A 14,942-nucleotide genomic window follows, 5' to 3' on the forward strand; every position below is an offset into this window, starting at 1 on the left:
ATTTTAAAATACCACAAATGAATCATATGCAGAATGCTTCCTTATAACAAATACTAGCTATCTGTAGAATGAAGCATAGAAGCCTGGGAATAAATTCAAGATGTTTAAAAACTGAAGTAAGCAGTACTTTGATAATAGAGTATTGGAGATTTTTATGGACTTTCACGCAATCCTCAGATAGCAGTTTCATTTGTAAAGTTCTTAAAGCTGCACCATTAAATAGTCTTACTTAGCTATTTCTTTTCAACTTGGAACCCTTCGTCCCACAAGGTAATTATCTCAATTAACTAAATGATCTAATCTTCACTTTTGTCCAAAGCATTGGAAGTGCTTGGTAATTATTTCTTCCTCAACTTGGTTAGACTGCTCTCGTCAATCTTTTCTTGTTTTCTCTATATCTCATTCTTACCTCTTTCACAGGGTTTTCATCTTTGGCCCAACAACTCTAGGGACTCCCAAGGGCTAAGTCTTGGCCAAATACGCTTACCTTTCTATAATAACATCCTTCAAGGAACAGCTTCATTTTTAGGATTTTTAATACTACCATAAACATGGCTTACCTCTAGGAACCCAATATTTTATCCTTTCCATGGTTTGGCACCTCTCCAGATCTCAGACTTATCTTGCCAAATTTTAACCAAATGTTGCTAAAAAAAATAGAACACATCTTTTTCCCAAATGCTGGCATTGCTTGCCAGTTTCACTTTCATGCTGATTATTTTAGGCTCTAGACTAGCAAACCTGGGTTCCTGTCTCACCATTACACCTCAGAAATTTTGGTCAAATATCTGCAAAAAAGAGATGACCCTTCACTGAAACACATTTTACACATAAGTGATTATTACGATTTGCTAGAAAGTTCTCCCATTTAAATAGGTGTCCATGGAAAACATGCTGGCTTCCATCTGTCCTGTTCACACATGAATTAGGAATCTACTCCATTTTTCAACTCTATACGTTTCTAAGGCGTATATTTCTGTTAAGCAGGCTAAACATATAACATGGCTACTAATAAAAGAAAGAATTTTTAATATTATCTCACTTTTTTTTAAATTCACACATCAAAGATTTTACTTATTAAATGAGAGAACAAGCCAAATATTACAACAGGTTCAAAAGATTGTCTTGCATTTTTATTTATAACAAATTGAAGTTTGGGGATTTGGATTCTCATTTTTAAGGGCCAGTTTCGTTTATTTATACAAATTCTGTTAGAGTCTCTCTCTCATCTTCCTAGATACATTTCCTTATTTTGGAGAAAATATGTATGTGTCTCAGGTTGAATTGTTTTATAAAGGGACGATAACTAATTTATGACAAATAGGAGAAACCAGGCATACTATTTTCCTTGACTAAATGCTTATTTTATTCCAACAAGCATTCTTAAGCACATTTTAATACTAGTGATATTGCTTGATTATCAGAGCTTACAATTTCATTGGAGGAAAAAAAAGGCTCAAATACATGGAATTTATATATGTAAGTTTTGATATGAGAAGTATAGTATTAGATGATGTATTAGTCTGCCAAAGGGGTGCTGATGCAAAGTACCAGAAATCTGTTGGCTTTTATAAAGAGTATTTATTTGGGGTAAAATCTTTCAATTAAAAGGTCCTAAAGAGTGCAACTCAAGGTTGCTTTCTCACCAGAGTTAGTTGCCACGTGTTGAAGCAAGATGGCGGATCTCTCCCCTCTGGACTTCCTCTCTCAGCTGCAGGCTGGCACAGGGCTTTCTCTAAGGGCTTCCTCTTTCTCCTGGCATAGGGAAGGCTCATTTCTTTCCTGGCCTTTTATATCAGTCTCAGTCTCTTTCCAAGGTCAGCTGTAAACTCAGGCAAATGGCTCATCTCTCTCCTGGGCCTTGGCTCTTTGAGCCTTTTCCTTTCTGTCACATGGCAGGATCAGAAGGACAAAGTTCTCTCCTCTTCTAGTGTGTCTTCTTGACGAGTGTCCCTTTATATGGGCCCACCAAGGGGGCGGGGACCTGAGTTACTCTTTACTGACGTAGCCCAATCAGAGGCCCTGCATTGATTTTATCAAGTGAACTTAGTCAGAGGCCCCTCACTGCATTTAATACAATCAAAGAGTATCACACCCAGAGGAAGAGATTAGTTTACAAACATAATCTTTCTCTTTTTGGAATTCATAAAATAATCTTAAACTGCCATTGGTGATTAGAGATCATTGGCCAGGGTATACAAGACAATTCTCTAGAAAAGGATTTAACTTTAAAGAAGTAGGTAGGTGGGAAAAAATAATTTTCTTGGTGTTCATTCATCAGATTCTTAATGTAGGCAGGGCACCGTTATGGTGCTGGGCTAGAGGTGGGGAGAGTGTGATGTAGATTTGTGCATGTTATAGTCTTTGCCCTTTAAAAGGAGCTTACTTTATACTGTGTTGGCAAAAGAAGTTACACAACATGCTAAGTATAAATAGAAGATGGTGCATAAACACTAAAAAATAAGCATTATTGAACTTCAAGCGATAAATCATTACAAGCTGGCTTTTAAGAAAAAGCCTTTAAAAAAGACTTTGTTGAGGAAAGTGAGGCAAAAGCTGCATTTCATATTGTGAATAGGATCTGGTAAAAGAATATGTGGATGAAGTTAGATTTTTTTTTTTTTTTAAGATTTATATATTTTATTTATTTCTCTCCCCCCCCCCCCCCGGTTGTCTGTTCTCTGTGTCCATTTGCTGCGTGTTCTTCTTTGTCTGCTTCTGTTGTTGTCAGTGGCATGGGAATGTTTATTTTTTTTTGTTTCATCATCTCGTTGTGTCAGCTCTCTGTGTATGCTGCGCCATTCCTGGGCAGGCTGCACTTCTTTCGCACTGGGCGGCTTATGGGGCACACTCCTTGCAGGTGGGGCTCCCCTACATGGGGGACACCCCTTCATGGCACGGCACTCCTTGCATGCATCAGCACTGTGCATGGGCCAGCTGCACACAGGTCAAGGAGACCTGGGGTTTGAACCTCGGAAGTCCCACGTGGTAGGCAGATGCCCTAACCACTGGGCCAAGTCTTCTTCCGGAAGTTAGATTCTTTTTTTTTTTTTTTAAAGAATTATTTATTTATTTAATTTCCCCCCCTCCCCCGGTTGTCTGTTCTCGGTGTCTATTTGCTGCGTCTTGTTTCTTTGTCCGCTTCTGTTGTCGTCAGCCACACAGGAAGTGTGTGCGGTGCCATTCCTGGGCAGGCTGCACTTTCTTTTCACGCTGGGCAGCTCTCCTCACGGGCGCACTCCTTGCGCGTGGGACTCCCCTTCGCGGGGGACACCCCTGCGTGGCAGGGCACTCCTTGCGCGCATCAGCACTGCGCATGAGTCAAGGAGGCCTGGGGTTTGAACCCGGACCTCCCATGTGGTAGACGGATGCCCTAACCACTGGGCCAAGTCCGCTTCCCCAGAAGTTAGATTCTTAATGAAAGGGTTTTTTTCTTTTCTACTTCTTAAATTAGAATTTAGACAAAACAGTATTTATTATGTCTGTTAGCAGGTAGGAAGCTTAGATTTTTAGTCGCAGATTTGCCAATAATAAGCTGAGTAATCTTGGATAAATTGCACAATCAAGACTTTTAGGTCAGGAGGCATCCATCTTAAAGTTGATCTAATTAAGCCCCTGTCACACTTGACTCCTCAAAACTTTCCAGCCAGTTCTTTTATCTGTCCTCTGCTCAACCCCTCAGTGCTTTGATAGCTTCAGTTATAGAATGGGAATAATTATTTCCTTGCTTTCACTGGGTTGTTATTATGAACTGAAATTCTGTCACATAGAGTTAAATGGTTATATTTGTTTTTCAAGTCAGGGGATTTTTAAAAAATTTGATGTTATACCCTAACTTTTATTTATTATTCATAGATTGAAAACTGTAACTATGCAGTAGAACTTGGGAAGAATGAGGCTAAATTCTCTTTGGTTGGTATTGCTGGGCAGGATCTAAACGAAGGGAATTCCACACTTACTCTGGCATTGGTCTGGCAGCTGATGAGAAGGTAAAGGCTGCTGTGTCTATATCAACACTCTTGTTTCCTTCAACAAGTCATTTGAACTAAAATCTTAGCTATTTAAGAAAACTTGTGAATACAGAAGAAATTAATAAGGCAAAATATATTAATTTTTAAATGATTTAATGTTGATTACATATTTTGGTAAATTATATTTTATTTTAGAAATGGGTCAAACTCTGGAAATATAGTCACTTTTATTAATGCCTCTTACAAACTGCTTTGTAAGCAGTTGTTTCAATTTTTAACAATATAGTTGTTGTTGTTTTTTCTGTTTAATGACCTTTGGACCAATGGGGTGTAACCAAGTGCAAATACCAGATGAAAAGTAAAAATATTTATAAGAGCTGAGATGTTTCTTAAATATTCATCTAGATATGTAAATGATATGAGAGCAAATTTCACCTCCTTCTGTTTCAAATACACATGTTTTCTTTTGCAGGTACACATTGAATGTGTTATCAGATCTTGGAGAGGGAGAAAAAGTAAACGATGAAGTTATTATTAAATGGGTCAATCAGACTCTTAAAAGTGCACACAAAAATACTTCTATTTCCAGCTTCAAGGTAATCAAAAGCTTATTTTTAAAAAGTTTTTGTAAGAAATTAAGTTTAGGAAGGAATTTTTTAAATTGAGAATTGGTATAGTTTCAGAATTACTTTAATGTATATCTCAGCAACACACAATTTATGAGTTTAGGCAAACTATTTGGCATGTGTAAACCAAAGATACTCAGTTTGAATTCTTATATTTTTGATTAGTTGTCCTATTGAATATAAATGCAGATTAATTTTATCAGACTCTGGTAGATAATCTTAAAAAGGGAATAGAGAAACAAAAATCCTATTGTCAAATGAAAGATAAAAAGTCATTGTTTATATAGGACCTATAATGTTTTGTGCTCCCTAGCAGCAGTCTCAGAATTGTATTGACATCATTTCCAAGGCATAACAGAGCCAGCCAAACCGATTCAAGTGGGAATTGAGAAAACTGGTAGGAAAAACAATATCTTGTCATCTAGCTTCATAATGGCACATAACACTCACTTCTGAGCATTTGTGGATGATTCATAAAGCACTCAAAATGTAATCTGCACATATATACCCACTAATTTTTATGCATTTCCATTGTGTTTTGCTTTTGCATGCAAGCTGATATAAGCTTCAAATAAGCATGTCTGCTTGTACACATTTCATTCAGTGAGCCTTGTGTGTGTGTGTGTGATTTTATTACATGTGAAAATCCAGCAATCAGTTTGAATTTTTGAAAAACTGTGAAATAAAACAATATAGTAAAATTTAAAAGTATATACAGATGAAATGAAGAGGCTATCCTAAGAGATATAATCCACCTTTATTACTCTCTTTACCTTTGCTCTCTATGTTAACAATGTTTTAGAGCTTGAAGAAATGCCCAAAATTGACAAATTCAGTCCACTCATCTTTAACAAAAACTCAGCCCAAAGTGCTTTTAACAGGACAGCTGGTTGTTGGCAGGACATATTGCCTGAGTCCTAGGGCAAGTACTCTTTTTCCTTTTACATCTTAGAAGGAACAAATGACATTGAGTTTTTGTTGCTTATTTAAAAATGTAATTTTCAGTCCATGATTTGTCCTATATATTTTTTTAGACATAAAACAACTTAAAAATGTAAAATGGGGTTGGCAATATATTACAAAATTCTCAAATGGCAAGTTACTTTTCAAAATAGTAATATATGAAAAATGTTAAGCATACATATTAAATCAAAATGAGAAAATAATTAGAAACAAGTATTATTGAATCTTATTATGTAAGTAAGTTTTCTAGGTAAAGATAAAGTACACAAAATTGATTTTGCCCCAGAGTGTTCTTCAGTTGAAAGACAAAACTTGTATAACTGAAAAGATAACAGATAATACTACAGAGTAAATAATAAAATCCAAATAACTATACAAATAATGTTATCATGGATGAGAAGCCTAACTGGTTATTTCCAACTGAATTGTCAGTGAAGAATGGATGGAGAAAGTTGAATTTGAGTTTACCATAGATGGAGGAGGGATTTTGAATGGGTGGAAATGAAAAGGAAGATGATAAGCTAGGAAGGCAATAGCTGAATCAAAATTAGGGAAGCTTAAGATAAATTGTTTGACTTCAGAGGACGGTTCCTTAGTAATGTGGTGCACCATAGAGACTGGAGATCAAGATTATGACCTAAAGAAAGGGTTTTGATTAAAACAAGTGATGTAAGAAAAGTAATTGTCTTAGGAAGAATAATCAAAGTGGAGAGCAGGTTGGAGGGAGAATGGTGTAAGTTCAAGGAGAGTGCTTAAGACGCTAAGGTCGTTGTTTAAGGTGTGGAATGGTGAGAGCCGGAATAAATGTAGGCATTGGGAATGAATAGCCGTGAGCTTTTGCCGAAGAAGGATAGCTAGGACCTGGTTTCTTGATTTAAGGAAGCAGGACAGAGAGAGGAAGCAAAATCTTGATGTTTTGAGCCTGGGTGATTGGAAGTCGGATAAAACAAACAAAATTCGAGGTGTCATGAGGTACTGCTGCTTCCGGAAAAAGGGATGAATTCAGATGTTGAATTTGAGGTAATTTTCAGGAAATGCGGAGTTGGAGGAAAGTTGACATTAAAGCTGGGGACACAAAAGCGGTGGTTAGTTGAATAGAAAAGATAGTTGAAACAGCGGGAGTACAGGGAGGCCTTAAGGCAGGTGCTCACAGACAAAATCAGACTTGAGAGTACTGTGTTCCTTAGAACTGTGAGGCAAAACCATTGTACAAGTGCTTGGCACTTAGTCGGTGCTTGATAATAAAATTCTCAAAGAGTACAAACAGTTAAGAAATGTGGCAGTGAATTCTAAAAAAAGGGTTGGTGGGGGCATTTTTAACCATGGGAAACTTTGTGTTTGAAAGCTATAACAAGCAGTACTAGTATAAACCTATTAATCATAATTAAGGCAGTGTTATACCTAGAAATTTCAGAGAAGACGTATTTACCGTTTTTAGGTGCAAATTAATTTCCCCTAACCAAGAAAATAGGGAAGTGGTACATCAGCAAATAATCATTATTTCCATTTATTGAGTCTTATATGTCACTGTGGCAAGCACTTTACACATTGTTTCTTGAAATTCTTTCAACAATTCTATGAGCAAAAAGGTGAACATTCGCAAAGTTAAATAACTTTGTTCACTGTCATATAACTATTAAACAGAATACCTGGGCTAACAGGAGGTTGCCAACCAGGCTATGGAATGTAATAGCCCTGGGTTTAACTCATAGCTCAGCCACTTAATAGTTATGTGACATATTTCTCATTCATTCCATAAAGAGTCAAAACATACTCTATGCAGGTGCTGTGCTAGGCACGATGGCTATAAGTGCCCTCAGCTAATGCATTTTTCAGAAGAGGAGGCAAATAAAACAGTAATCATAGTATTGGGTGTCAGGAATTCTATAGAAATCAGTTTAGGGGTGTATGGGAGTACATAAAGTAAGCTAGCTCAATTCTGGGAGGTTGAGGAGGACTTCTTGTAGGAAATGAAGTTTAAACTGAGACCTGAAGGATAAGTAGAGAAATAGGAATTAGCTAGGCAAAATGAGATGGGAGTGTAAAAGGAAAGAATTGGTTTGGAACATGAAAATTATTAATCTTTCTTAGCCCTCTCTGTAATGGAGGATATGAATACCCACTTAATGAGCTGTGAAAATTAAAGGAAATATTGTAAAGCATTTAGCCTAGTATGTAACATTTAGTAAGCACTCAGTAAATATTGTTATTGCTGAACAGGCAACTATATTAATATTTTTCTCTAGGTTGAAAGAAAAAAAATTAAATGGTTTTAGGATGCTTTTTCTTTGGTTTAACTCAGATTACTTCATATCCTTTTGAATTTTCTATGTACTAGCCATATAACTTAGTTGACTAAATGATTTCCAAAAAATTTAAGTCCATGCACAATTACATAGTACAGCTGAAATGAGTATTGCAAATGAAGTACTTCACAGAAAGCCTGATAGTCTCTACTAACAGCTGGGCTACATTTTTTGATGAATAAAACAGAACTTAATTCTGGCTCACCATTTAGTATCTATGTGACCTTAGGCAAGTTAATTTCTCCATGCCTCAGTTTCCCCATATCTAAAAATAAGAATATTAATAGTACCTATCTTCTAATATTGTTGACAACCTTAACAAGTATAAAGAACTTAACAGTGCCAGGCTAAATAAATTATGCTTACTGGTCTATTGCTATTGCCAATCCGTAAAAGGCATCATATATGAAGGGGTTCCTGTTGATCCTTTTAGGGAACTCTTGTGGCTACATCAATATTTTTTTACTTTTTTTTTTCAAGACTGACAGGAAGAGCAATGGAATGGAATATTCTAATAGTACTATATATCAAATTAAGGGAAAGAGATAGTAAAATTCATTATCTTGAATATCAAGCCAAGGTCAAGCTAATACTCTTTAAGATTCTAGAAACTCTTTTTGCTGATAAAATTTCTTAATGATTAGCTTTAAAAAAGTAAAAAGAAAAATGATAAAAAATATATTTTATATAGAATTAAGGGTTTCCACTATAACCCCTGCCTCCTTTACAAAAATCAAGTCTTTCACTGATAATGTACAAATCAGGAGAGGTGGAAGTTATAATGATATTTGGAAACAGGAAGATAAGGGGTCAGATATAACCTTTGGAAACTTAAATTTTCCATTCATTTCAGTTAAAACTTTTCTCAAAGTGAATCACTAAGAAATAGGTGGAAAAATCCCTTGTTTCCTAAAGCTAAATGAAGAAATATTTAAGATACCACAAATATGTAAACAAGTAATCAAAATTTAGCACAAATAAGCCATTTGTCTGTTTTTGAATCTATATATAACTGTGAAAATTAAGTCCATAGAAATTTAAAATATATTCTAGAATGACATAAATGCTAAGGTTATTTTTAGAAAGTATACAGCATACATACCAGTCTTCTGGAAGGCTTATTAAAAATCTAGATTTCCAGCCCCATCTAAAGATAATGTGGGGAAGCAGACTTGGCCCAGTAGTTAGGGCGTCTACCACATGGGAGGTCCGCGGTTCAAACCCCGGGCCTCCTTGACCCGTGTGGAGCTGGCCCATGCGCAGTGCTGATGCGTGCAAGGAGTGCCCTGCCACACAGGGGTGTCCGCTGCGTAGGGGAGCCCCTCGTGCAAGGAGTGTGCCCCGTAAGGAGAGCCGCCCAGCGTGAAAGAAAGTGCAGCCTCCCCAGGAAATGGGGCCGCACACAAGGAGAGCTGACACAACAAAAAGCAACACAGATTCCGGTGCCGCTGACAACAGAAGCGAACAAAGAAGATGATGACGCAGCAAATAGACACAGAGAACAGACAACTGGGGCGGGGAAGGGGAGAGAAATAAATAAATCTTAAAAAAAAAAAAAGATAAATGGTCTTATATATAAAAAATAAAGAAAATGTGAATCCTTAACATGAATGGAGCTAAATTTGTGCTTTTGACAAGCACCCTGGTGATTCTTATATAGGTGGTCTGCAGACTACACTTTGACAAAACTGTAAAGAAGTTCTGAGAAATAGAGATGATGCCAAAATTCAGATCCAGATTACCAACATCAGATAGAGTTAGGGACCCTAATGATTCCTGCCCTCACCTCTCCTTCTTAAAGATCTGTTTCATAAAATGAACATTCTTGATGATAACAAATATAAATTTATCCAAATTTAACAAATGTGGTAGTTAGTAGATCCTGGCACACACACACAAAAACCCAGCCTGTTACTCTTCTTCCCAAGCTTTCAAATTATTTTATCAGACATTTAAGAGCCTACATTTGGCTATTCTAAATGGTTTACATTAGGAACTATTCTAAATGGTTTCAACTATATTGACAATATTTACAAGGATCCTAAGGCATTCCCATTTTGGAGGTTAGGTTTGAGCCCTTTTTGGCTCCAATAACAGAAATCCAAAGGTAGGGTAGACTTCAGGGTTGGTTGGGCCAGTAATTCAAGGATTCAAATGTGCTCCCATCTCTTTGCTTTGCCATCTGAAAGTGCCAACTTCACCCTAAAGCTGGTTTTCCTTTTGGTAATAGTATAGCTGCTGTTTATTACAGAGGTTCCATCCTTTCTCATTCACATCCAGTAGGAGAGGCTGCTGGCTTTTCTATAACTCTTCCTGAAAAGAAAGGGCTTTACATTAAATTAAATTAGGCACACATTAAATCACTGTGGCAAGGAGAAGGGATTACTCTATTTGGTTTAAACCAGTGTTTCTCAACCTTTTTCATTATAGCCCTATGGAGCCTTTTTTAGACTTTTCCCCCTAATTGCTCCCCTCTCTACCTAAATTTTAATGCCATAGATATACTGTAAGTCTGTTTATATACTGTATGCGTTATACATAAAAAGAGTAAGTTTATCTTTCCATCCCCACTCCCCTGGGGATGATAACCCCTCCAATAAGAATGCATGACCTAGACTAATTCAGGTTCATCTTTCTGGAGCTGTGGATAGGGTCAGCTTTTCTTGAATCACATGTCCCTGTGAAGGAGATATAGACACAGCAAAAATAAGGGTTATGTTAGGATGGAGAAAGAAAGGGTGAATGGATGCTGGCTAGGCAAGCAACAGTGGCCACTATTCAAGATGAAAGAGAGCATATATTTTGCTCAAGTATTGGTAAGTGGTAAAATCAATTCAGACCAGGAATTCTGACTTGAACTGTATTTATTCACTGGAATTTAATTCTAAGTTCATTTTTAGTTCACCTCGGAGGTTACTTCAAAGATGGAGAGAATCATGGGCATTGGAGTCAGACAGTCATGGGTTCAAATACTAGTTCTTTACTTAACTGGCTGTATGAACAGGACCCTTGAGCTCTCTGAACTTCATGTTCTTCATCTCTAAAGGAGAGATTATAATTCCTTTATTACCAGGCCATTGGTAAGATTAAACAAGCTAAAACACGTAAAGCAACAAGAACAGTGCCTTTGTAAATGCTAGTTCTTTTCCACTATTATTCCCTTTGCTTTCTGAAAAATATTAAATGGAGACTTAGGAATTCATGGTCTAAGAAATATGTTACTGAATTTGCAAAAACTATTGACTTAAAATCATTTCCTATTCTTTTTAAAAAGTTCATTTTTTTTTAGAATATAGATAGTATAGTTAGTATACTTTGGAATTGTCATATCCATAAACCTTATTCAGGTTTTATGACAATTCTCTACAATATAATCTGTGTAAAGACTGAATGGAAAGAGTATTTAAATTGTGATGTGTGCTGGTTGGAAGAAAACTGAATGTTAGGTACAAAGGAAATTTATAAATTGCTTTCAATTATATGAGTATGACCAGAAAAGTTTGACACAAACATTAAAGGTAAGATGTTTATGACTGTTCGTCTATTCTTTATTTTCTAGGACAAATCTATTAGCACTAGTTTACCTGTTCTAGATTTAATAGATGCCATTGCACCAAATGCAGTTCGTCAAGAAATGATCAAAAGAGAAAACCTTTCTGATGAGGACAAGCTGAACAATGCTAAGTAAGTCTGTTTGTTTACATTAGAGCATAGTAGCCCATTGACTTTTTAAAATGCTTACAGGAAAGTTAGTATGTCCTCAAAATTCACATTTTAATTACAACTTATCTGGAGAATATGATTTAAATTCTCACAAACTTACCTTCTTGTAAAGTTAATCTTTTTTAATCAAAATATTTCATTCTTTTGTTAAAATATATTAAGTGAAAATGTAGTAGATAACAAATACCAAGATATTTTTCTTGTCTTTTTAAGATATGCCCTTTCAGTCGCTCGAAAGATTGGTGCCCGGATATATGCACTACCTGATGACCTGGTAGAAGTGAAACCAAAGATGGTTATGACGGTGTTTGCATGTTTAATGGGAAAAGGACTGAACAGAATAAAATAATGAAACATTTAATAGAATTTTCTGCCACATTAAACACGTTGAATGCCTCACAGTTTACAGAATTCTGAAATGTAGTGGGTATAAAACCCAAGGTGATTTGTATGCTCAAAAATAGGTATATATTCGTTAATGAAATTTAGTATCTTGTTCATACCAATTAGAATCTGTCAACCATTTTGGATAACACTTAATTTACCAGTTGATACTAATAATAGAATATGGTCATCATCAAGCTGATGTTTTTTCTTTTCCTGAAAGTCTCATTAAAGCAAGACTAATCCATTCTTTTTCATGGTTCTAAAAAGATCAATACAAAATGTTTTTGCAAGTCAAAACACTTTGATTTTTTTTGCGTGTGTTAATTTTAATCATAAATGTATTCAAAGTCATAAGCCAGTTCAATCCTTTTATTTTCTCCCTCCAAATATGCAAAGTGGTTTAAAAATTAGATTTTTCTGTATGTTTCTATATTGTCTAAAATTTAAAACTGATAAGTATTGTTCATTAATATTAAACTTTTTTATATATCAAAAATAACTCATGAATAAGCCCCATAGTTAACTCTCTTGTTTAAGTGGGCTTTTACTTAAAAGTTAAACTTAAATGCATTGATACTTTACATATGCTAGTTTGATAATACAGCTTTAACTATGACATGCAGCATATTAGATAAATGTGTGTGTGTATATATAAATATACATGCATACACACACACATACATAATACATACATACATACATACATACCTGGTTTTCTTACATGGCCTGTATACCTAGTTAATCCAGCCAATCATCAAACATTTATTGTGCCCTCATTAAATGTCTAATACTTTCAGATTGTTAATGTCAGGTACATGAAATTTCTTTTGGAAATACTCATTTTGAACATTCATATATTTATCAACTGACACCTTCCAAATATTGGTAGCACAGCTTGGGTCTATACTAAGTCCTACATAATTTGAAATATACCCACAGAATATCTTTACTAAGCTAATATTCAGCAAAGAGTATTTTTGTGTGTTTTTTTCCACAGCCTCCTTCAAATTGGTGTTTGGCTAATGTTTGTATTACTTGGGAAATAGCTAAAGCTTCAGACCTATTTTTTGTCTGAATTTTTTTTTAGCAGCAAATCTATTTTGCTGTTAACAATTGAATACAGAAATCTACTTCCATCTTCCACTGTTAATGCCCATGAGCAATATTGCTGTTCAATAAAAATGCTGTAACTTGTATCTCAGAGTGAATGAGTAGTCTAAATACCAATCTGTGATTGATTAAACTATACATGTTGGTAAGGGTGAGATTGCACATGTGTTTAGAATAGAATTTTTTAAATGAAATGATCAACAGGTGCAGTTTTGAAATATATTCTTCTACAAAATATATTTCCGTTCACTTTATATTTCGATGATTGTTATATGAAGATTATAAGATATGTTCTTGCTCTTTTGTGAGATTATTTTAATCATGTTTCCCCCTTTGATTTTTTTTCACCATTGCATTCAGTTAGTTATCGATTGACATGTATTTGGCACTTTAAGTTATTCTTTTTTCTCCCCAAGTATATTTAATTAAAATGCTGTGTATGTAGAAATGTCAGTGTCAGTATTTATTTCATTTAAAGAAAATCAGCCCTGAAAATTAGTCTAGTATGAGCATATTTTCTAGAAAAGAAGAGAACTTCTTTCACTAACAACAACAGAAATTTAAACCATTCATTTCTTTGGATATGGGGTAGTTCCGTGGTTCTTTGATATAAAGAATTTTAGTAGAAAAAAGACCAACTGCATATTATTACAAATTTAGTTTGTAGTGAAACAATTTGAATCAATTCATTAAAACAAATTGTCTATTATGATCCAAGTACAATGATACTGTGGATTCAGCTAAGAATAGAGATGGTCTCCTGACCTCATGAATCTTATATTCTAGTGGAGAGAGACAAATAGGAATTTTAGTGATTAATGCAGTAGAAGAAATGAAACAGGATAATGTGGTAAAAACTGACTTGGAAAAAATGGAATGGAGATTAGTTTGATCAGCAAAGGTCTAAGGATAAGATATCAGGCATAAGATCTCAATGTGGAGGAGTTAGGTGATGAGTGTCCAACAGAGGGAACAAGAACAAAGGCCTGGAGGAAAGGAGAGGCTGGTGGGCATTTTTGGAATAAGAAACAGGCAAATGTGGCCTGAGAATAGTAAGAACAGAGTGGAGAGGTTGAAGATGGTAATAGATAGAGTCCATTCTAATTGGAGGACTAGACCTGAATCTGGAATTTTCCTTCACTGGTGGCGTTGTGACTGCTCTTTTCTTTTGCACAAGCAGTTTGGGTGAGTTGCTTTGGGTAATGTGATGCTCTTGAACTTTGCATGTCATTGTTCATCATAATTCTCCACATCATAGATGCAAGATCCACAGAGTACTCACCGATCCTTACATTTTACAGATCATATAAAGTGTGTTAAAGTACCCCAATTTTTGCTGTATAAAGTGTGTACCAGAGAATCACAAGACTGTTTATCTGAGATAGTCAAAAAAGGGTGCAGCTACAACACAGGTGTGCTCTGAAGGAGGAAAAGCCTCCAAAAAATTTGGAGTGCCTCCTGAGGTTATCAATTAAAGTAGGCTGGAATTCCCCTCAACACTGGAAATTAATCCAGTCCCTTTGGGAGCCCTTTGGGAGCCCTTTGGATAAGGAATCACCTAAACCCAGAAGCTTGAAAAACCTTCTGATTAACGTGGTCCTCGTGGTTCTGAGTCATGGAGAATTTTTACCTTCAAACACTGGAACTTTTGGATGGGTCAGGGTTAGAGTTCTGCTACTGACTAAAAATTTTGCTGACCTCCATAGAATGTGCAAACACAGACACACATACAAACACATAAATATGTACCACTGTGTTCAATAGCCATAAATCTTACAATAAGCAGTTTTAACATTCCACCAAATAACACAACTTGGAACTGTATTAAACATCTGGAGTGGGGGAGATTTATGATC

At 35.6% G+C, this 14,942-nt stretch overlaps 1 protein-coding gene across 4 annotated transcripts in view; it reads left to right on the plus strand.

Moving 5' to 3' along the window:
• PLS1 (plastin 1) overlaps positions 1–13,534 on the plus strand; it is a 122,172-nt gene extending 108,638 nt beyond the window's left edge. For 3 of the 4 annotated variants that reach the window (XM_004459227.4, XM_071214557.1, XM_058295108.2), the window contains exons 13-16: positions 3,856–3,989; positions 4,444–4,567; positions 11,426–11,550; positions 11,803–13,534. In XM_004459227.4, the coding sequence (XP_004459284.2) occupies positions 3,856–3,989; positions 4,444–4,567; positions 11,426–11,550; positions 11,803–11,938 (519 nt within the window). In that variant the 3' untranslated portion in view covers positions 11,939–13,534. Of the gene's footprint in view, positions 1–3,855; positions 3,990–4,443; positions 4,568–4,913; positions 4,998–11,425; positions 11,551–11,802 lie in introns of those variants that run through there. The other variant, XM_058295109.2, reaches the window with a different exon arrangement.
• Positions 13,535–14,942: the final 1,408 nt, after the last annotated feature.

Source organism: Dasypus novemcinctus, chromosome 4 (assembly GCF_030445035.2).
Source record: "Dasypus novemcinctus isolate mDasNov1 chromosome 4, mDasNov1.1.hap2, whole genome shotgun sequence".
NCBI lineage: Eukaryota > Metazoa > Chordata > Mammalia > Cingulata > Dasypodidae > Dasypus > Dasypus novemcinctus.